This window comes from Bos indicus x Bos taurus, chromosome 26 (genome assembly GCF_003369695.1).
Source record: "Bos indicus x Bos taurus breed Angus x Brahman F1 hybrid chromosome 26, Bos_hybrid_MaternalHap_v2.0, whole genome shotgun sequence".
Lineage (NCBI taxonomy): Eukaryota > Metazoa > Chordata > Mammalia > Artiodactyla > Bovidae > Bos > Bos indicus x Bos taurus.
This window is the reverse complement of record NC_040101.1, coordinates 6,670,697-6,691,011: the sequence shown is the minus strand read 5'-3', so window position 1 is coordinate 6,691,011 and position 20,315 is coordinate 6,670,697. Positions and strand designations below refer to the sequence as shown.

The window sequence follows — 20,315 nt, the reverse complement described above, 5'->3', positions numbered from 1 at the left end:
GCGACCTATTGAGATGAATCAAACCACTGCGCAAAGTGGGGGGGCCGGTGGTGAGGAGAGCCTTGGAAAGACGAGCCGCTCAATGGAAGGAGGAAGAAAAGGCCAAGATAGGACCCCCCCAAATTGGACTTGACTTTCGGACTTCATGGCTGTGGGGTTGACGCCGGCTCCGCGCCGAGGGTCTTCGTGCCCTCCTACCCGCCCCACCTCGGCTTGAATGGGTGGATCCGGAAGGGCGGGCGCGCGGGGATTGCGCAGGCGCAGAGGCGCCGGTAACATGGCGTCCCGGCCGAAGCGGCGTGCTGTGAGCCGCGTGCCCCCGGCTCTGGGCGATGAGGAAGAGGAGGATGAAGTGGAGGAGCAGGACGAAGACGACAGTGACGAAGAAGAGGATGAAGAAGACGAAGTCGTCAATGAGGTGAGACGCCCGTGCGACCCCGGTTTACCTTCTGCCTGGGGGAAAAAAACATAAACTTTTTGACAACCAAAGCCGTGTGAATGGGTGAGCTGCCTGAAGTGGCGGCTTCCCGCTACCTGAGGGTCTTGAAACAGAACCTGGAGGTGAGGAAAGGCCCTCACACAGGCACCACGTCGGTCTTGGACACATCGCAGCCACAAAGGTGTTTTCAAAAGGCCTACCCAGGCCGGGGCGGCGGGGGGCCCTGGGCCCTCCTATCGCCTCACCACCCTCCTCGGTGACTGTGTTTAGTTCTCAGGCTGAAGCCACAAACTCTCCTGGGTCCTCAAGGCCCCGAGTCCATCCACTGCCTTCCCCGCGGCCTCCGCACCGGGGGTCCCGGTACCCGCCTACCTCAAGGCGGCCCAGTCGCGTTTCCCGGAGGCCCGCCTCCTCCTCAGCTGTTCGCGCCGCCTGTATTATTACTCCTGCTGTGATTTCCCTCCGTTGTTCAACTCTCATCTAAGTCGATGTATCTTCTCTTCAAACCAAGTCCTGGTGACACGTTCTCATAGAACTGGGTCCTACTATAGAGCCTGGCGCTAGGGATACTTAATGTTGTTCGTTAAAAAGCAGAGACGTTACTTTGCCAACAAAGCTCAGTCGGTAGAGAATCTGCCTGCAGTGCAGGCGACCTGGGTTCAGTCCCTGGGTCGGGAAGATCCCCTGGAGAAGGAAATGGCAACCCACTCCAGTATTCTTGCCTGGGGAATTCCATGGACAGAGGAGCCTGGTGGGCTGTAGTCCATGGGATGGCAAAGAGTTGGCCATTACTGAATGACTAACACTTTGTTTCAGAGACATTACTTTGCCAACAAAGGTTCGTCTAAAAAGCTATGGTTTTTCCAGTAGTCATGTATGGATGTGAGAGTTGGACCATAAAGAAAGCTGAGCGCGGATGAATTGATGCTTTTGAACTGTGGTGCTGGAGAAGACCCTTGAGAGTTCCTTGGGCTGCAAGGAGATTCAACCAGTCCATCCTAAAGATCAGTCCTGGGTGTTCATTGGAAGGACTGATGCTGAAGCTCCTATATGTTGGCTATCTGATGTGAAGAACTGACTCACTGGAAAAGACCCTGATGCTGGGAAAGATTGAAGGCAGGAGGAGAAGGGGACAACAGAGGATGAGATGGTTGGATGGCATCACCGACTCAATGGACATGAGTTTGAGTGAGCTCTGGGAGTTGGTGATGGACAGGGAAGCCTGGCATGCTGCAGTCCATGGGATCTCAAAGAGTCAGACACGACTGAGCAACTGAACTGAATGTTTGTTGAATGAGTAATTAAGACTGAATGGTCCTTAAGACCCTAGAATGCCTAATAGGTACCCCAAACGTAACACGTCCAAAGCCAAAGTAGTAATTTATGCTCCTAGACTTTGCCATGTCTGTAAATGTTTTCCAAAAACTGGGGTCCCTTCTTGGTGGGTGTCGAGCCTACAGACACAACCAAGCCCAAGATTGGAAGAAGGAACAATTTATTCTTGCAGCAAATAAGGAGATCACCGAGGATCTTTCCCAAAGCCGTATCTCTCCAAACAGCAAAACAGGGGTGGTTTTAAGTTGTCGTTGTTCAGTCACTAAGTCATGTGCAACTCTCTGCTACCCCATGGACTGCAGCATGATTCAGTGATGCTACCCAAGCATCCTGTCAGGTTGGTTTATTTTTCTCTCTCAGTTCTTGTCTCATCGCCAAGAAAAGTTTGGAATGATGGACTAAAGTGTTTAAAACAACAGAAAAGTTACAGCTCAGTTACAGCTCAAGCAGACAGATCTTTTATTAAATAGACACTCTCAAGACACGGGAGCAGGCCTACCCCAGTGGAGTTACCGTAATGATCCCTTTTGGTTTCCCTCTTTTTTTACTTCCCATCTCCTCCCTTTGGTTGTGCAGTGGGCAGAATAGGGCCTGAACCCACCACCAATCAAGAAATGGGGTGCAAATGGGCATACACTCAAGACCAATTGACAGTTGCATGACAACAGGCTCTGTTGTGCATCTCTTCCCATAATTAAGTCTGTTGTAATCACATGTATCTATGTGTAGAATATTTATGAACCCTTAATAGGCTCCTAGCTGCCTAAGGGTATTTTGAGGAAGCCCCTGTGGTTGGTTTGTATCCACCCCATCCTGTGTCTAGGGTCCATCAGGAGTTTGAAAAGTCTCTGGTTATTTTGTATCATATCTGTGAGCTCCTCTAGGCACTTCTGGGATGGGGTTTAGAAATCAACGGGGATCCTTTTTGGCTGGGGATCCTTTTTGGCTGGGCCACCTTCCGCTGCTCATGCCTAACTTCTACCTAACAATTTCATCCTCATCCTTCCTGCCGAACAATTTCAGTCTCCCCCTTCCCCTCTTGCCCCTGCATCAGGGTCTTTCCAGTGAGTTGGCTCTTCACATCAGGTGGGCAAAGTATTGGAGCTTTACCTTCATCATCAGTTATTCAATGAATATCCAGAGTTGATTTCCTTCAGGATTGAATGGTTTGATCTACCTGCAGTCCAGGGGACTCTCAAGAGTCTTCTCCAATACCACTATTCAAAAGCATCAATTCTTCGGTGCTCAGCCTTCTTTATGGTTCAACTCTCACATCCATACATAACTGGTGGAAAAATTATAGGTAGCTTTGACTATACAGACCTTTGACAGCATAGTGATGTCTCTGTTTTTTAATATGCTATCTAGGTTTGTCATAGGTTTCCTTCTAAGGAAGCAAGCATCTTCCAATTTGGTGGCTGTGGTTACTGTCCGCAGTGATTTGGGGGCCCAAGAAAATAAAAATCTGTCACTGTTTCCATTTTTTCCCCCTCTATTTGCCAAGAAGTGATTGGACTGGATGTCATGATCTTAGTTTTTTTTAATGTTGAGTTTAAGCTGGCTTTTTCACTCTCTTTCACCCTCATCAAGAGGCTCTTCAGTTTCTTTTCACTTTCTGCCATTTCTGCATATCTGAGGTTGTTGATATTCTGACAGTCTTGATTCCAGCTTGTGAGTCATTCAACCTGGCCTTTCGCATGCTGTACTCTTCATAGAAGTTTAATGAGTAAGGTGACAGTATATAGCCTTGACAAACCCTTTCCCAAATTTTGAACCAGCCTGTTGTTCCATGTCTGGTTCTAACTGTTGCTTCTTGACCAGCATACAGGTTTCTCAGAAGACAGGTAAGGTGGTCTGGTATTTCTATCTCTTTAAAAAGTTTCTACAGTTTGTTGTGATCCGTACAATCAAAGGCTTTAGCATAGTCAGTGAAGCAGAAGTAGATGTTTTTTGAGAATTCCCTTGCTTTGTCTATGCCATCGAATGTTGGCAATTTGATCTCTGGTTCCTCTTCTTTTTCTAAACCCAGCCTGTACATCTGGAAGTTCTCAGTTCATGAACTGCTGAACCTAGCTTGAAGGATTTTGAGCGTAGTCTTGCTGGCATGTGAAATGAGCGCAATTGTATGATAATTTGGACATTCTTTGACATTGCGACTGGAATGAACACTGACCTTTACCAGTCCTGTGGCCACTGCTGAGTTTTCCAAATTTGCTAACGTATTGAATGCAGCACTTTCACAGCATCGTCTTTCAGGATTTGAAATAGCTCAATTGTAATTCCATCACCTCCACTAGCTTTGTTCGTAGTGATGCTACCTACGTCCCACTTGACTTCACATTCTAGGACGTCTGTTTCTATGTGAGTGAGCACACCATTGTGGTTATCTGGGTCGTGAAGACCTTTTTTGTGTAGTTCTGTGTATTCTTGCCACCTCTTAGTCTCTTCTGCTCTGTTAGGTCCATACGTTTTCTGTCCTATTTTGTGCCTGTTCTTGCATGAAACGTTCCCTTGATATCTCCAGTTTTCTTGACGAGATCTCTAATCTTTCCTATTCTATTGTTTTCCTTAAGAAGGCTTTCTTATTTGTCCTTGCTAGTCTCTGAAACTCTGCGTTCAGTTGGGATATCTCCTTTTCTCCATTTCCTTTCACTTCTTTTCTCAGCTATTTATAAAGCCTCCTCAGACAACCACTTTGCCTGCTTGCATTTCTTTTCCTTTGGGTTGGTTTTGGTCGCTGCTTCCTGTACAGTGTTGTGAACCCCCATCAATAGTTCTTCAGGCATTCTGTCTACCAGCTCTTATCCCTTGAATCTATTTGTCACCTCCACTGTATAATCATAAGGGATTTGATTTAAGTCATAGCTGAATGGCCTAGTGCTTTTCCTTTCTTTCTTCAATTTAAGCCTGAATTTTGCACTAAAGAGCCCATCATCTGAGCCACAGTCAGTTCCAAGTTTTGTTTTTGCTGACTATATAGAACTTCTCCATCTTTGGCTGCAAAGAATATAATCAGTCTGATTTAGGTATTGACCATCTGGTGATGTCCATGTGTGGAGTTGTCTCTTGTGTTGTTGGAAGAGGGTGTTTACTGTGACCAACATGTCCTCCTGACAAAACTATGTTAGCCTTTGCTCTACTTCATTTTGTACTCTGAAGCCAAACCTGCTAGTTATTATCTCTTGACTTCCTACTTTTGCATTTCAATCTCCTATGATGAAAAGAACATTTTTTTTTTTTAAGTTAAGGATACATGTATATTCATGAATGGGCTTAAGCAGAGGAGAATTAAGCATAACATTGAGGCAAAGGTTGATCAAGTCCCAGCTTTAGTTAATTGAAGTTGGAAGGGTCACCATCTTTATTCCATCCTCCACTTTGTGGGGACCTTAGTTCCTGCAGATCTCAAATATTATTAACTGGGACTTTTATCACTGCACTGTTTAATTACCTTTTCTCTGTTCCTTTGTATCCTTCAGATAATTAATTACTGAGACCTGTTTGAGGGCAAGCACTGTGGCCAGGCTTAGAATACAAAGTGGATGAGGCCAGAATGGCTTCTCTTATGTCAAGAAAGCCATTGCTGGTTCTTTTTCACCTGGCACCCCCTAACTTATCTGCTTTCATAAATGGTTCCCAAATTCACGAGCTGCTCAAGTTCAAAACCTGAAAGTTAAATTTAATTCCTCCCTTTTCCTCAAAATCTTGTTGGCTTTACCATCAGTAGCCAGACATTTCTCATCAGTGATTCTGTGCTGATTACAGGCCACTCTTCCACTGTCTCTTGCCTGGACTTCTGTAGTACGTTTTAACTGGCTACATTCTTGTAACCTCCAGTCTCTCCTCCATCCACAGCAGAGAGATCTTTAAAAAATATAGGTCTGGGGACTTTCCTCACTGTAACCTCCAGTCTCTCCTCCATCCACAGCAGAGAGATCTTTAAAAAATATAGGTCTGGGGACTTTCCTCACTGTCTCAGTTGAGACTCCATCCTTCCACTGCATGGGACCTGAGTTTGATCCCTGGTTGCAGAACTAAGATCTCCATGCTGTGTGGCATGGCCAGGAAAAAAAAAAAATGTAGCTCTATTCTCCCTTTCTTGCTCTGACTGCTCTGGTGGGTTCTCGTTTCATTTGTAAGAAAACCCAAAGTTCTAATGGTTATTGGACTGAGAGACAGCTGGTATGGCAGGATCAGAATAAGGAAGAGAGTGGTGGGGAGATGAACATGAGTGGGGGAAATGTGGGTGCAGGGTGAGGACTGTGGTTATGGGGGGGTATGTAATAACTCATTACTGACTGGAGGATTTTTGCAGAAACTAACATCTGTGGCTTGCAGTTTATGTAAGTGAATATTGAAACGTCTTCAGTCAATGTTTAGGTAACAAAAGATGTGTTAATGTATCTCTGGCCAATAATGTTATAAAGCTCCATGGAACAGAGCTTTCCCTACAAAACAGCTCTGCTCTTTGGCCCCTTCGTTGAACGTGGTCTCATTGTTTTTATTTAGCACTTTTAACTGGCTGTTTAGCTAACTTTGGGTTGTAGAAATCAGTGCTTGCATTAACAAGGGTAATCAGACTACCAGTGACTGCAAATTCGTGTAGTAACCACCACTGAGGGTGTGAGAAATAGGCACGTGCGTGTAGTGTTGGTGGGGTTGGTGGGGGGCAGTTGGACAAAATCAAAGCTTAAAATATGTGAATCCTCTGATTCAGTGATACTGCTGGTAATTTACTCTCCAGCAATAATAGTAATACTAATAAGGCATGATTTAGGATCCTCAAAGGCTGATCTTATCTAGCACTTAGAAGCCTTTGAGGTTTTGGTTTTGGAGTGAAGTAATCCTTTCGTTTATTTATGGAATATTTCAGTGGCGTTACTTCTTAGAGTCTGCTGCTTCATGGTGCGAGATCCGTTTGCCTAGCTGCACAGACCTTCTGGTTACTTGTACTCAGCATGTTTCTTCCTGCCTCAGGGCCTTAGTGCGTGCTGTTCCCTGTGCCTGGAACTCTCTTTGCTAGTCCTTAGTTCCCAGCTCAAGTGTCACTTCTCTAAGGGAAGCCTTTCCTGAATTTCTGACTCCTATTACCTAAGCTCTTATAGCCCCATTCACCTATTTGTAGCCTACAAAGGTGTGATCTTCTGTTTATTTCCATGACTATTTCCTTAATGAAGTCGCTCAGTCATGTCCGAATCTTTGCGGCCCCATGGACTGTAGCCTACCAGGTTCCTCCGTCCATGGGATTTTCCAGGCAAGGGTACTGGAGTGGGCTGCCATTTCCTTCTCCAGGGGACCTTCCCGACCCAGGAATCAAACCTGGGTCTCCCGCACTGTAGACAGACGCTTTACCGTCTGAGCCACCAAGGAAGCCCATTTCCTTAATGTCTGTGTTCCCGCCTAAACTGTAAGCTCCACGAGGGTGTGATCCTTCATGTCTGCTTTTCATCCTGAGTGCCTGTCACGGTGCTTGGTGCAGAGTGGAACTCAGTAAACATTTGCCCAGTGAATGAAGCCTGGCCTTGTATCCATGGGCTAAATCAAGCTCCAGGCAATGCCAGGGACTTTTGGAGTGTTTTTTCTTTGTTCACACTTACTGCAGTCAGGTAAGAGTTTCTCCTTTGCTTTACTCAGAACAGACTTTCTCTGCATTAAATCCAGGTCACTCTGAGCACTCTGTTCTCCAGCTTTGGTTTCAGATGAGATGGTGTGAAGGTGCTCTGTTGTCTGTGCAGATGGCAGTCTTGGCGATGTTCGCTTTTTATTTTGAAGCCTAGACAGTTGTAGTTCTTTTGGTAACGTTTTCTTCTTTTCCTCCTTTCGCTGGCATGTTCTGTAGATGGAGATAGAGCCAAAAAGAATGGGGGAGGGGGGAAAGATGGGTGGAGGGAAAAGAAAAATGGGCAAATGGAAAATAATGGCTGAATTGTCTTAGTGAGTTATGTATGATGACTTACTTTGTGTGTCATTTACAGGAAGTGAATATTGAATTTGAAGCTTATTCTATCTCAGATAACGATTATGATGGAATTAAGAAGTTACTACAGCAGGTATGGTCTTTTATTCCTTGCACATGAGTCTGCTCTTCTAAGAAATTCCAGGCCATTCAATATAAGTTCTGTCAGATTTGAGTTTTACTCTTTCAGAATTCCCATTCCTGCCTGCCTGCCTCGCCTGGAGGGAAGATCGCTCTTTCCCTTTTCCAGGGCTTGCTCCCCTATTTGAGCCTCTGCTCCTAGCCCTCTTCCTCTGATGAACACATCTAAGTGTTCTGTGTCCTCAAGTGCCCTCCCTGTCCTCTTTTTATTACTTGTGCTGTTATTCACTTTTTCTCTCATTCATTTCTCAACTTCTGGGGGTTGGAGGAATTCTCGCGTAATCCCCGTTTCACTGCTCCGCCATCTGGTGTCACAAGCAGCACAGGGCTCGGCTCTCTACCGTCAGAGCCTCCAGGGTCTGTGGCCTGATGCCCCCCTCCCCTCTCTTCTCCCTATCCTGACCCTCCCAGCACCTCCTGAATTACCACCGACTGCCTCTTCTTACAGCTCTGTGCCTTGACTTCTTTGATTTTCTTTGGCTTTTTCTTTCCTTTTGGGTTGCTTTTCTGGGTCATCTTCCTGGTCAGGTCATTTGAAATTTCACTATTTTTATTTGCATATGGAAATGAGAAGTTTTATTAGAAATGATTCTTCGATTTTAATTTAAAATTGATTTTTTTCCTCTCTTAGCTTTTTCTAAAAGCCCCTGTGAACACTGCAGAACTCACAAATCTCTTGATTCAACAGAACCATATCGGGAGTGTGATTAAGGTGAGCAGGACAGTGGTGTTTATTCTGATTAAATTAGCTCTGTATCCTAAGTTCCTTCTGATTTACATCACACAGGCCAGAAACTCAGATTGGAAAGTATTACTGGCTAGCAGGCCATCTCGGCAATCCAGGGTTATTAAATGCAGCGATCCAGGCAGTGGCAGTGGGTGGTAGGGAGACATGGAGGCTGATTCAGAAGAGACTGGGGAGGTGAGATGCGACCAGGCTTAGTGAGTGACCGGGTCTGGGAGAGGGGAAAGGAGTCGAAGAGGATTCCGCGGGGGCTGTCTGGAGAACCACAGTCCAAGCGTGGAGGAGGATCAGGTCAGGAAGGGAACCTGACTGTGGGTTTGTACGTCTTGGTTTGATTTGTGTGTGATACGTGCAAGTGAGCAGTGGGGCAGCAGCTGGAGTGTGGGGTGTTTTCAGCAGATAAACGGTCACTGACATCACGAGAGGGGTTGAGATTGCTCAGGGAGGGCAGGGACGGACTCTGGCTGCACCAGCGGTAGCTGAGTGAGTGAACTGAGTGGCAGAGCCTGCAAGGAGGCTCCGGAGTGACAGAAGCGGGAAGGGGGGAAGCTCTGAGTGGCATCATGCAAAGCAAGGGGTGGTGTTTGGAGGAGGAGGCGCAGGCCGGGCCGAGTCCTGCCTCTGCTGCATCCTCCACTGGCTCCGTCACCTCTGCGGCCTGACAGGCTGCCCTGCAGCCTAGTGTCTGAGGACAGAACAGTTCTGCTTGGTTCGTGGAGCTGTACTTGCAACAGAGCTCCGTGAGGCCGGCTCCTGTTTGCTTCAGTCGCAGTAGCTGGAGAGGCTCCAGCGGGGCTGGAGGATTTTCTTGCACGGTGGCTCACTCCCTTGACTCCACTGGGAGCCCAGCGGGGACTGTGGGCCTCCCTACCCTAGAGAGCCAGGTGGAAGTGCAGAGCACCGTGGTACCGAGTCGTTTCCAGCATCTGCTTGAGGAGCAGATGTGAAGGTCCGTGCAGGTTCAAGGGGAGGGCACACAGACCCCCCTCATTGGGAGGAGTGTCTAGGTCAGTGTCAGACGAGAATGTGGGATCGGACAAGGGATGGGGACCACCTGTGGACGGCAGTCTGCCCGGTGACCTCATGTACGTCCACGAGGCGCTCTGTCCGTGCGGGTGGTGCTGGTGTTCCTTCAGAGCGGTGGGTGCACAGGGTAAGGTGTGTACAGCCGGGTCTGGTACCGGCGTGGGCTCTGTGCGTGTAGCCGTCTGCATGAAGTCTTTTTTATATCCCCTGCATCTGTCGTCTAGCTTACTATAAAAAAGCAAAACAGCTCCACCCCAGTCTAAGGCTCCACTCTAACGTCATCAGTGTCGGCCGCCTCACTTTGTTTTCAAAGCCAAAATTCTTGAAAAAGATTCTGCGTTCAATTTCCACCTCCTCTCCTCCTGAACACCAAACACCTCCATCTGGCTTTTACCCCCAACTCTCCTGACGTCCTGAAACTGATGGGGTCACTAGTATCTTTGCACAGCAGACACTTTGTAGACCTGCAGCCAGCATGCAGAACCTCTGGCGTGTAGTCAGGAGAACGAAAGGAGTAACGCCCTGGAGGCTTCCTCTCACGGGCTCGGTGGGGAGAAGCAGGCCGCCTGCCCTGGCAGCAGGTAGACATGAGCTCTCGCTGACAAGTATCCTGAGACCCGAGGGACACCAGTGAGAAGCGGTCACTTTTATTTTTGAAAAAGTTTATTCTTTGGTTGGGGGATTCATCCTTTAATTGAAATTACACACATAAATCTAAAGTACAGTCATGGCTTTCTTGGCTCCCACAGACACACCTGAGGTGTCCCAGGGACCAGACTTCTCCTTCCCAGCACAGGGGCTGCCAGAACTTCCTGCACCCTGTGGAAGTGGGGGATTTGGACTGTTCGAGAGAAGGCATTTTCGAGGGTCGTGGAGGGAAGGGGAATGCTGTGCAGACTGCACATGCTTGCTTAGCTGGAGACTCGGGGCCCAAGAGGTTCGGGAGAGGTAAGGGGTGGGCTGGGAGGAGGCTGGACTCGGGTCAGGCAGGGCGGCTCCTGGGTGGAGGCGAGTGGTGGTGGACTAGGCTGGGCTGTGGTGACCAGCAGGCCCCGTGCTGCTGCCTGGATGCCTGATGGGCTGTCGAGGAGGAGGGCTGAGCATGTTCCAGAGCGCTTGTTGCTTTTTGAGGAAGTATTTGCTGGGCTTCGCCCTGAGGGACCCTTTTTCACACTCCCTGCCCTTGGCCTGGGGGTACCAGCAGGCTTCGTCACAGTGGCTGGGGGTCCACCGTCTGCTGTTGCTCTCAGGGGGCCTGGGCGGGTCGACACAGCACGTTTCCCTCTGCTGCTTTCCCCTCTCCTCCGAGAGCAGGCGTGCCCTTGGCCTCTCACCGGGACTGGTGGTCTCTCCTGAGCCGCCTTCTCATTTTCTCCTTCGCACCTTCTTATTTTGTTGAGCCTATCACTGACTCGATGGACATGAATCTCAGTGAACTCTGGGAGTTGGTGATGGACAGGGAGGCCTGGCGTGCTGCGATTCATGGGGTCGCAAAGAGTCGGACACGACTGAGCGACTGATCTGATCTGAAGGCTTCCCTCACCTTGGCACATCATTCGTTTGGGTGACCTAGGCCTTAGCGGCCTTGCCTGAGCCACCCTACCCTTCTGTGTTCAGTAGGTGTGTTTTGTTGTAGAGCCTGGTCGCCCCCTTGCCTGAGGTCCCCTTAGTGGCATGGTCAGCTCAGATCCAGGAGCCATGCCCCCTCATCCTCCCCAGGTGCAAGGCCCCCCTGCAGCTCTGTCTGCTTTGACTTGGCCCCTGCAGGCAGTTCCACTCTGCTGTCTGTTCCTGCTGAGGCCCTGGCCACAGGAGGCGCCCTGGCACCACCAGCTGCTCCTGTGCCTGGCTGAGTGGCGGTGCTGGGACCCCTTCCTGCAGAAGAAGTTCAGGGACACTCAGGGCAAGCCTGGGTCCCTGCTGTCCTTAGGGGGAAGAGCAGCAGCCTCATTTAATTCATTCAGCACATCTTCCCCGAGGACTTAGTCTGTGCCAAACTCTGTGCTGGGGACTGGGGAAGCTGTGGGAGGAGTTTACAGCTTGGATGAGCGGACAAGCAGCAGGTGAAGCAAAGTGTGGCCGATGCATTGAGTAGAGCCGAAGCAGGAGGTCAAAATGTGAAAGGGTAGGGTGGCTCAGGAATCATGTACTCCACTCTTGTGCTGCTTTTGCAGTTTCTCGTTTCCCCTCTCGCCCTCTTCTCCTCTCCTGCCCGTGCGCTGAGGCATTGTTCATCGTCACCTGTGGTCATGACTGGCCAGTGCTCTGAAGCATTGGTTTTAGGTGAGACAGTGTTGTGGACGCACAGACGAGCCTGGGTGGCCTCCAGCGTCACTTAGGAAACAGACGAAAATGGTTTCCTTAATGAGGGCTTATCTGTTCTGGACTTACAGTACACTGAGAAGAACGTCTTAAGAGTCAAAAAAGGTATTGAGAGCAGAAAGAGATCACCCAGCCTGTAAGAAGAGGACAGAGTCAGGGAGGTGAAGTGATGGGAACAAGGCTACACAGGTTTAGTCCATGAGGCTTTGCTAAGGCATGACAGGAAAACAGTTTTCATTTGAAATGTGAAAAGATAAATGCCGCCCAGATTCCAGGACTTTGTACTGCACTTCTCAACCAAAGGTAAAATGAGTATTTTTTTTTTTTTTTGGAAACAGCAAACGGATGTTTCAGAAGACAGCGATGACGAAGTGGATGAAGATGAGATTTTTGGTTTCATAAGTCTTTTAAATTTAACTGAAAGAAAGGTTGGTTTCATTGGGTGGCCATTAGAGTGGTTATTCCTTAGGCCAGAACCTACAAAGTTAATTCTATTTAATCCTTGATGAAGGTGTGTTTTATATCAGACAAAGATACTAGATGTGCTCTTGTGAAATCTTACTGTAATCCTTTTTTCAATATGAAGGTATTTTTGTTTCTCTTTAAATAATCTGTATCCAGTTAAAGTCATTTACTTCCTGTGGTATAGAGAACTGTCCTCCGAGTTTTGAAGAATGAGTTTTCTGATGTCGGTGTGGACACACTTGTTTTTGCTGTCTCTACAGCTGTTTTGATTCTGAGTCTTCACTGCTTCCTGAAATTGAGGACACTCACATTTATTTGTATTTTCATTCATTTTTGACTCATTGATGGGTTCTAGTTAAAAAAAAAAAAAAAAAAAAAACCAGGGGGTTTACCCTGCTTAGAATAAGATGCAGGCTACACTTTATCTTAATTTTTAAGTGAACTTTTCAGATACTTTCATCTTATGAGACAGACCAGAGTTTCTATCCCAGTATGTCTGAGTTAGTATGACCTTCTCTGACCACTGAGTATGGACTAGTAAATAACCAGGTGTAGTTACTTTTGAAAAATAATCAACACTGAAGACTTGTAAAGTGAAAGTCGCTCAGTTGTGTCTGAGTTGTGTCTCTTTACGACCCCATGGACTATACAGTCTGTGGAATTCTCCAGGCCAGAATCCTGGAGTGGGTAGCCTTTCCCTTCTCCAGGGGATCTTCCCAACCCAGGGATCAGACCCAGGTCTCTCACATTGCAGGCAGATTTTTTACCAGCTGAGCCACAAGGGAAGCCCAAGAATACTGGAGCGGGTAGCCTATCCCTTCTCCAGGGGATCTTCCCGACCCAGGAATTGAACCGGGGTCTCCTGCATTGCAGGCAGATTGTTTGCCAACTGAGCTGTCAGGGAAACCCGAAGATTTGTAAGGTTTTTTTTAAAGGCTTTGGCAGGAAACCACACTTATCTATAAGATACTAAAAAGTAATAGCTCTCACTTTTATGTTTTCTCCTGTGGGTGATGGCCTGTGGTAAAGAGTGAGCCTTCTCTCTGCTTTCTAGGGTACCCCTTGTGCTGAGCAAATTAAGGAGTTGATTCTGCGCCTCTGTGAGAAGAACTGTGAGAAGAGCATGGTTGAGCAGCTGGACAGGCTTTTCAACGACACCGCCAGGCCTGTGGGCTTTCTGCTGAGCGAGAGATTCATTAACGTTCCCCCACAGATCGCACTGCCCATGCACCAGCAGCTCCAGTAAGAGACTGGAGAACGCCTTTCAACAGGCTTTCCCCCAAGTAGATTCAGAAATGTGACTCCAATGGAATACATTGGTTTAAGCACGTTGTGTGGGGAGTGCCTGAGATGTATGCGTTACTAATAGTAGGCTTTTTAATAGTTTTAATTCCTTAGGACTGTTGTGATAATAGTCTTAATAATCATAAATATTTAAATGGTATAAAAATAAGGGTTTCATATACACTTTAATGCCCATTTGACGGAAGTTTTTCACCTGCTTCATAGATAGGATTTCTGTTACACGAATGAAATGTAAATAATTACAATAACAAAACAGTAAGTTTTTGTTTTATTGTTTACCCTAAATTCCATTGGGATATTCTGTGACGAATGCAACTATGGCCCTGATACTGCCTCTCGGGCTTCTCAGGGTTTGTTATTGTTTTGCTTTAATGCAGGAGCTTTAGGTTTACAAGAATCTTTTAAATGTACGGAGAGATAGGAATTGATATTGCCTGTGCTTTGACATAGAGGAGGATGAAATTACAGATGGACACCCAGGCTTTACAGAGTATTATTTCTCAGAGGTAGGGTACATCTTTGTGATTTCCCTGGAAATAGTTGGTGCGAATGTGACTAAAGTTTGAAGCCTTTTGGTCTCCCATTTTTCCTTTATACAATTGCTTTTTAGTTTCGCTCTTTGTCCCTTGCCCCCGCCCCTTAGCTGCTGCTCATACTGTACTTGCGGAGCCTGCCTGTTTGTTCTGACTTGTCTTTTTTTGATCCACTGGAGCTCATGTTTGTTTGATTCATAGGATCAGCTTTCTCCTGATCCTGTGCAAGAAAGCCGATGTGGGTTGTTTTGAGTTTCTTAACATTTTTGTTCAGCCAGATATATGGGGTTATATATGATTTAAAGGAAGGAAGGAAAGAGTTAAGGTTTCATGGCTGTCTCATTGACGTGGTAGTTCAGGGCATCTGTCTGGCCATTTCTGGCAGGCCAGAAATAAGTCCCAGGTGCCAGTGAATGGAGACTGTAGAGGTCACCTGCTCTGATGGCATCGGTCATGGCCGTGTACCCTTGTGTGTTTCAGTTAAATGTTTTAGAAAGTCCAGATTCTTAGGTATTTTTAACAGAGCAGTGATGTTGTGTGAACTCGAGACTCATCTGTTAAGTTGCTGTGTGTCTACAACTCAGAGCATTAATCTGTGAGTCACCATACCATTTATCATAAAAGGCGCTGCCATAATCAACTGAAGTGCCTCTGGCTGCTTTAGAAGCGTCCAGGTCTAACGTCTGTCTGTTAAGCCTGTGTCACCACAGAACTCCTTGAAGAGGTCTCAGTGGTTTTCTCTGTGCGCTGGTTTGTCCACGGATCTTGTCTGACCCAGCAGGCAAACCTTGTGTCTGTGTTTGTACCTTGTAGGAAAGAACTAGCAGAGGCGCACAGAGCTAACAAGCCGTGTGGGAAGTGTTACTTCTACCTTCTGATCAGCAAGACGTTTGTGGAAGCAGGAAAAAGCAATTCCAAAAAGAAACGGAGCAACCAAAAGAAAGACGAGTTAATGTTTGCAAATGCGGAAGAAGAATTTTTCTACGAGGTAAGACTGTCCTGTTCCATCTCTCTGTTTAAATGTAAATAAGGATTTTCTTAATAATAATCAGGATTTCTTGCTCTCTCACTTTATGCCAAAGTTCAAGTGTGGCCATTCTGTTTTTAAACCTCCGTACCTACAGCGCCTCGGAGCCAATAACCGAGCGGGGAGGAGGTGATTACCGAGCCGATCACGCTGATGGTTGGGCATTTACAGTGTGCTTACTATGAGGTCTTCGTTCTCCCAGCGCTCAGAGACGTGGGCGTTAGCCTGGTGCACAGGTGGGGCCATGGAGCCACTGCCTGGTGGGTGTGGAAGGCGGGGTGGGCCCTGCGCCCCTGCTGCTGGCTCCCACGCTGCCCTATGCCCTGGGACCTAGAGGCCGTGCCCCTGGCGGGACTCTCCCTGTAAGCTTGTGCCTGTGACGACAGATGCCAGAGCGCATACTTCTCATGCTGCCTGCCTCTCAAAAATGTTAAGTCTCTGAGGAGGACCCATTTTCCTGGATTGGATGATATGACTTATTTTAAAAGGCACCCACTGAAGACAAAAGCACTATAGATTCAGCTCTGTCCTTGTTTTTCAGGAAGTAAGTAAGTGAAAATTGTTTAAAATGTGTACCTCAGCGCTTGAGGTGGACCGTGTCAGGGACAAATGTGTGGGTGTTTTAAGATGGCTTGGTCACACAGACTTACTGTCCTCACATGAAGCTTTATGCCAAGGAAGCAGCTGGGACAGTGCTAAGACTAGCCTCACGGTTCTTCTCATTAACTGTCAAATGTTATGAGTCTTAATTTCACTTGTGTATCCCAAGATTATTGAGAATCAAATGGGCTTGTGAATATGAATGACTTCAGAATTATAAAGGTGAAAGAAGGTGAAAGTGAGTCACTCAGTTGTGTCCGACTCTATGCGACCCCATGGTGTAGCCCTCCAGACTCCTCTGTCCATGGGGTTTTCCGGGCAAGAATTCTGGAGTGGGTTGCCATTCCCTTTTCCAGGGGATCTTCCCAACCCAGGAATCGAACCCAAGTCGCCTACACTGCAGGCAGATTCTTTACCCTCTGAGCCACGAGGGAAGCCAGGGTACTGTCACTCAGCTGCTCGTTCACCTCTTAGAAGTGGGACGCGTCTGCTTCCTCACGCAGGTTAGAAGCCGCCTTGGGGAGCGCTCTGTAACGTCTGCCTGACTGGCCCATTTGAGCTTCGTTTTAACTGTCAGCCTTATTACGTTTGCCACACTATTGTACTTCTTGTTATTGATTAAATGAGCTTTGCCTTCAGCTTGTGTGACTTTTAAATTTATGGTTCTTTGGTTTAGAAGGCAATCCTGAAGTTCAACTACTCAGTGCAGGAGGAGAGCGACACGTGTCTGGGAGGCCGATGGTCCTTTGATGACGTACCGATGAAGCCCCTGCGAACTGTGATGTTAATTCCAGGCGACAAAATGAGTGAAATCATGGAGAAACTGAAAGAACATCTGTCTGTCTAACCCATCTCCCACGGACCGTGGTAGGCTGGCTTCTGCACAGGTACCAGAAGACTTGTGGAGGCTTACTGAAAAACTCATGACTTTATTCAGATGAAGGTCCTCTACAAAAAGTAGGGTTCTTTCACCCGAGTCTGCGACACATTTACAAAATATCTTTGCTTTTTTAAAATTTTGGTCAAATTAAGAACGGTTGATTAAAACTTTTCCAGTAAGAAGAAAAACATGGGGTAGTAACTTAAAGAACTCAATAAAAACTTCTATTTTTAGTTTTTAAATAACACACAGAGCGTTCTTCCTCTCAGGACCCCATGTGGGCTGTGGCGCCTCGTCCGCGCTGCCCTGCTGGCCGGCCGCCGCGCCGCCTTTGGGGCGGGTATTGCACATCAGGCGTCGTGGACGCTCCGCAGCGTCACTGCACACTGCATCTCTGTTCAGTAGTTTCAGGGCACTTGTCACACATCTGCTCCTTTTTCGATGTTGAAATAGGGGATAGGTGATCCATGACCTGCTGTAGAATATCCTTACTTTCACTGGGAGGCAGATTACTGAAATAGTATTGTGGTGCCAGCTGCATAAATCTGTTTAAAACAAAACATTATTAGTGGGGAGAGATTACCAAACAAACATGATTGGACCCTTCCCAGGCCTGGAGAGTCTGCCTCCAGAGTCTCGATTAGTCTGAACTTCTCAGCGGCTCAGCCTGCCTTTGTAGGATGAGTACTTTGTGGTTCTCGGAGGACCAGTACAGCTGCCTTTCTAGGAGAAGCTGGGTTCTGTCACTCTAACCACCGGGGAGACTGGTATTTCCCCCAAGGCCTTCACAGCTCTGCAGCAGGTCAGATGAGGTGCTCGGGAGAACTCTGGGTGTGTGGGAGAGGGAGTGTGTTTGCATCTCTTACTAACAGCACACTTTCCAGCTGCTGCAGCTGGACACACCTGTAGTTGCTCTGGCTCCTGCCTGGAAAGATCAGCTGCCGGAGCGTGAGTGGCGTCTTCCCAGTGGGCCTGCACCTGCGGCGGCTGTGAGACCGTCCATCCTCACCGCTCTCCCTACAGGCGTTCACTGTGCAGCCAGCGATCTTCCCAACGGAAGATGTTACTCTGGCTTAAAACCCTCCAACTGCCTTATACCGTACTTAGGGTCAACTCCAAACTCTCTCTGTGGTCTGTAAGCCCTCTGCCTCTTGTACCTGCCTGCTTTCAGCCTCGCCTCCGTCCTTCCCTTCCCCGCTTGCTCGTCTCAGCGCTCACCTGTCGTGAGAGGCGGCCAGGCTCTCTCTGTGCCTCTTCAGTCATGCTTTGCCCTGTGTTTCTAGACTTATTCTCTCTCTGCTGTAACCTGAGTCACAGGCCTTTCTCAGTCATCTACAGAGACCTGCCTTTAGGAGCTATGCTCCACACAAACTTAGGTTAGCAGTAGTATAAGCTGCTTATACTGAAAACGTAAGGAAACCCGCCTGCCACCTGAGCTTCAAGTAGGAATTTAAGAGAAAGCCTTTTGCTCCACTGCACTCACAGCTCAGGAGCGATCTCGGAGGCGGTCCTGATGTAGTTGTTGTTAGCGATGCTGAATTTGTGGAAGAGAACCCACTCGGGCATCTTCCTGGCGACGGAGTAGCAGGACAGCGGGTGCAGCTGTGCGACCTGCTTGTGCGTCAGCATCAGGTAGTTGCCCGCGCCGTCCACGTCCCGAGCGATCTGAGGCAGTGTTTCAGAGGGAGAAAGGTGTGGATGTGGAGATGGGTACGGCAAAAGTATTGTTTTAAAAATTCCAAACTACTTCATAGAGAATAAACTACAGATTGGCTACACGTTTTCCATTTTCAGATACAGAAAGTAAGACGTATACATGGTTTGCCCAAAACTTCAGAGCCAGCGATGAGGATGTTGTTGACTAATTTCATCAGTTTCAGGGCAGCATGCCAAAGCAGCACAGCTGCAAAGGTGAATGTTCTGGTCAAGAAATAAAGCTGTTCCCTGCCACATCGTGGACTGCACATGGACATCCAGTGCTTTACACTTGACGTTTGGCTCATTTAATTCCTCACCATAACCCTGTAACATCTGTTTCCATACAGATGAGGAAATCCATGCTCAAATGCCAGTGTTTCTCACTATGATGTGAAGAATGTATGCATTTCTGTAACAGGCTTTATTAACAGTTCAGAGCAGCTGCCTTAGGCTGCCTTTGCTTCAGGAAAGAAACCGACGGGATGCTGTCTACCTGTCGGGCGCCACATCACCAGTTAAGTGGGAACAGCCAGGTGCCGTGAGGAACTGCAACTGACGTTCAGCCAGGGTGCTGTAAGAGCTCCCTCTGTGATGAGAAAAGATCTCCTGTCCGTTCGGACCTTCTAGCTTAGCTCTTCACTCCCTTGAGGGGACGTGTCTTTAAATACTAAACATTCGGTAACATATGAGGGTTTTCACACCAATAAAATCATCCCCCTAAGTGAGACTTCTGACAGGATGTCCTCAACATGTGAGATTTCTGTAAAGACCATGCCACAGCCAGCCTTACCCATTCTTACCTGCATAAAATAACCAGACAGAAGAGCTTTCTTTATGTTCAGAGTGTTCTCCTGTGAGCCAAAGGCAGGTTCTGTGTAGGGAAGCTCGATCCGCTTGATGATTTCTAAGAGTTCAGCTCGGATAACCTCTGCCGTCCTGAGTGCTGAGCAGTTGAGGAAGTAATCGTGACACCACTTTTCCACACAGTCTGGGAAGGAAGCAACAAAAGGCTGCTGAGATGTGACCTGTCACAGCTGAGAGACCAGGCTGGACACGCTCTTATCTCTGTGTCGTCCCCTCTCCTAAAAATGTCGTCCCGTGAGCTGGTGGCGGGAGGCGGCGAGGACAGAGACCTCTGGTGGCTCTGCCAGGTGCAGATAGAGTGTGGGACCTGCAGCGGCTGCAGGGACTCCAGGATCCCGCCAGCTGTGTAAAGTGCAGAGTCCTAGCACTGACCCTTAATGTGGATCACGAGGGACAGGAAAGACTGTCTTAAAGATCAACATTTTGTCCAGTGTGTGTACAGCCAGGATGTACGTGGCCACAACATTTAATCAGGCTAGGAGGGAAAAGCTTACAGTATACATCTCTCTGCTCCATGAAAATATCTCACGTCTTAATTGTAAGAAAAGGATCACTACTAGGCTGACTTGGGAATTAACGTTACAGTTAAGCTCGCCTACCCAAGTTGCAAGTCTTATTAATATATTGAAAGTCAGTCCCCTGCAGCAGTGTGAAGTCCTCTTTTTCTCCATCTGGGATGACGGAAGCTGGACCCGGTTGTGCCTTGGCTTGGGAGCTCACGAGGCCTGGCACGGGGACTGCAGACCTTCGGCGCGGTCCTGTCCACTCCACTCAGGCCTGCCTGGAGCCGTGAAAGCACACGCTTGGTCACGTGATGACCAAGTCATCCGGCCTGCTCTCCAAAAATGCTGCCAAATTCCCTGTGTACCTCGCTGACAACCTTTTCTTCTCAGCGTCAAAAAACTAACTCCCCGCTCCGTACCATTTTGCCATTCTGACTGCTGTCATATTTTTCGCTTCACTTCAAGTACTTTTTCAC

At 47.8% G+C, this 20,315-nt stretch overlaps 2 protein-coding genes across 3 annotated transcripts in view; one reads left to right on the top strand and one right to left on the bottom strand.

The window, feature by feature from the left end:
* Positions 1–202: 202 nt before the first annotated feature.
* On the top strand, positions 203–17,021 carry BCCIP (BRCA2 and CDKN1A interacting protein). Of its 2 annotated transcripts, XM_027529324.1 has the most exons (7): positions 203–418; positions 7,750–7,824; positions 8,503–8,583; positions 12,303–12,392; positions 13,484–13,671; positions 15,081–15,255; positions 16,571–17,021. In XM_027529324.1, the coding sequence occupies exons 1-7, from the start codon at positions 218–220 to the stop codon at positions 16,739–16,741; spliced, it is 981 nt and encodes a 326-aa protein (XP_027385125.1). In that variant the 5' UTR covers positions 203–217; the 3' UTR covers positions 16,742–17,021. The 2 variants fall into 2 exon arrangements, with proteins under 2 accessions (XP_027385125.1, XP_027385126.1); XM_027529325.1 differs by lacking the exon at positions 12,303–12,392.
* DHX32 (DEAH-box helicase 32 (putative)) overlaps positions 16,804–20,315 on the bottom strand; it is a 53,056-nt gene continuing 49,544 nt past the window's right edge. Inside the window, exons 10-12 of the mRNA XM_027529320.1 lie at positions 19,273–19,460; positions 18,258–18,439; positions 16,804–17,319 (exon numbers count right to left, since the gene is read on the bottom strand). Coding sequence (XP_027385121.1) covers positions 17,151–17,319; positions 18,258–18,439; positions 19,273–19,460 — 539 coding nt within the window. The 3' untranslated portion in view covers positions 16,804–17,150. The remainder of the gene's footprint in view (positions 17,320–18,257; positions 18,440–19,272; positions 19,461–20,315) is intronic.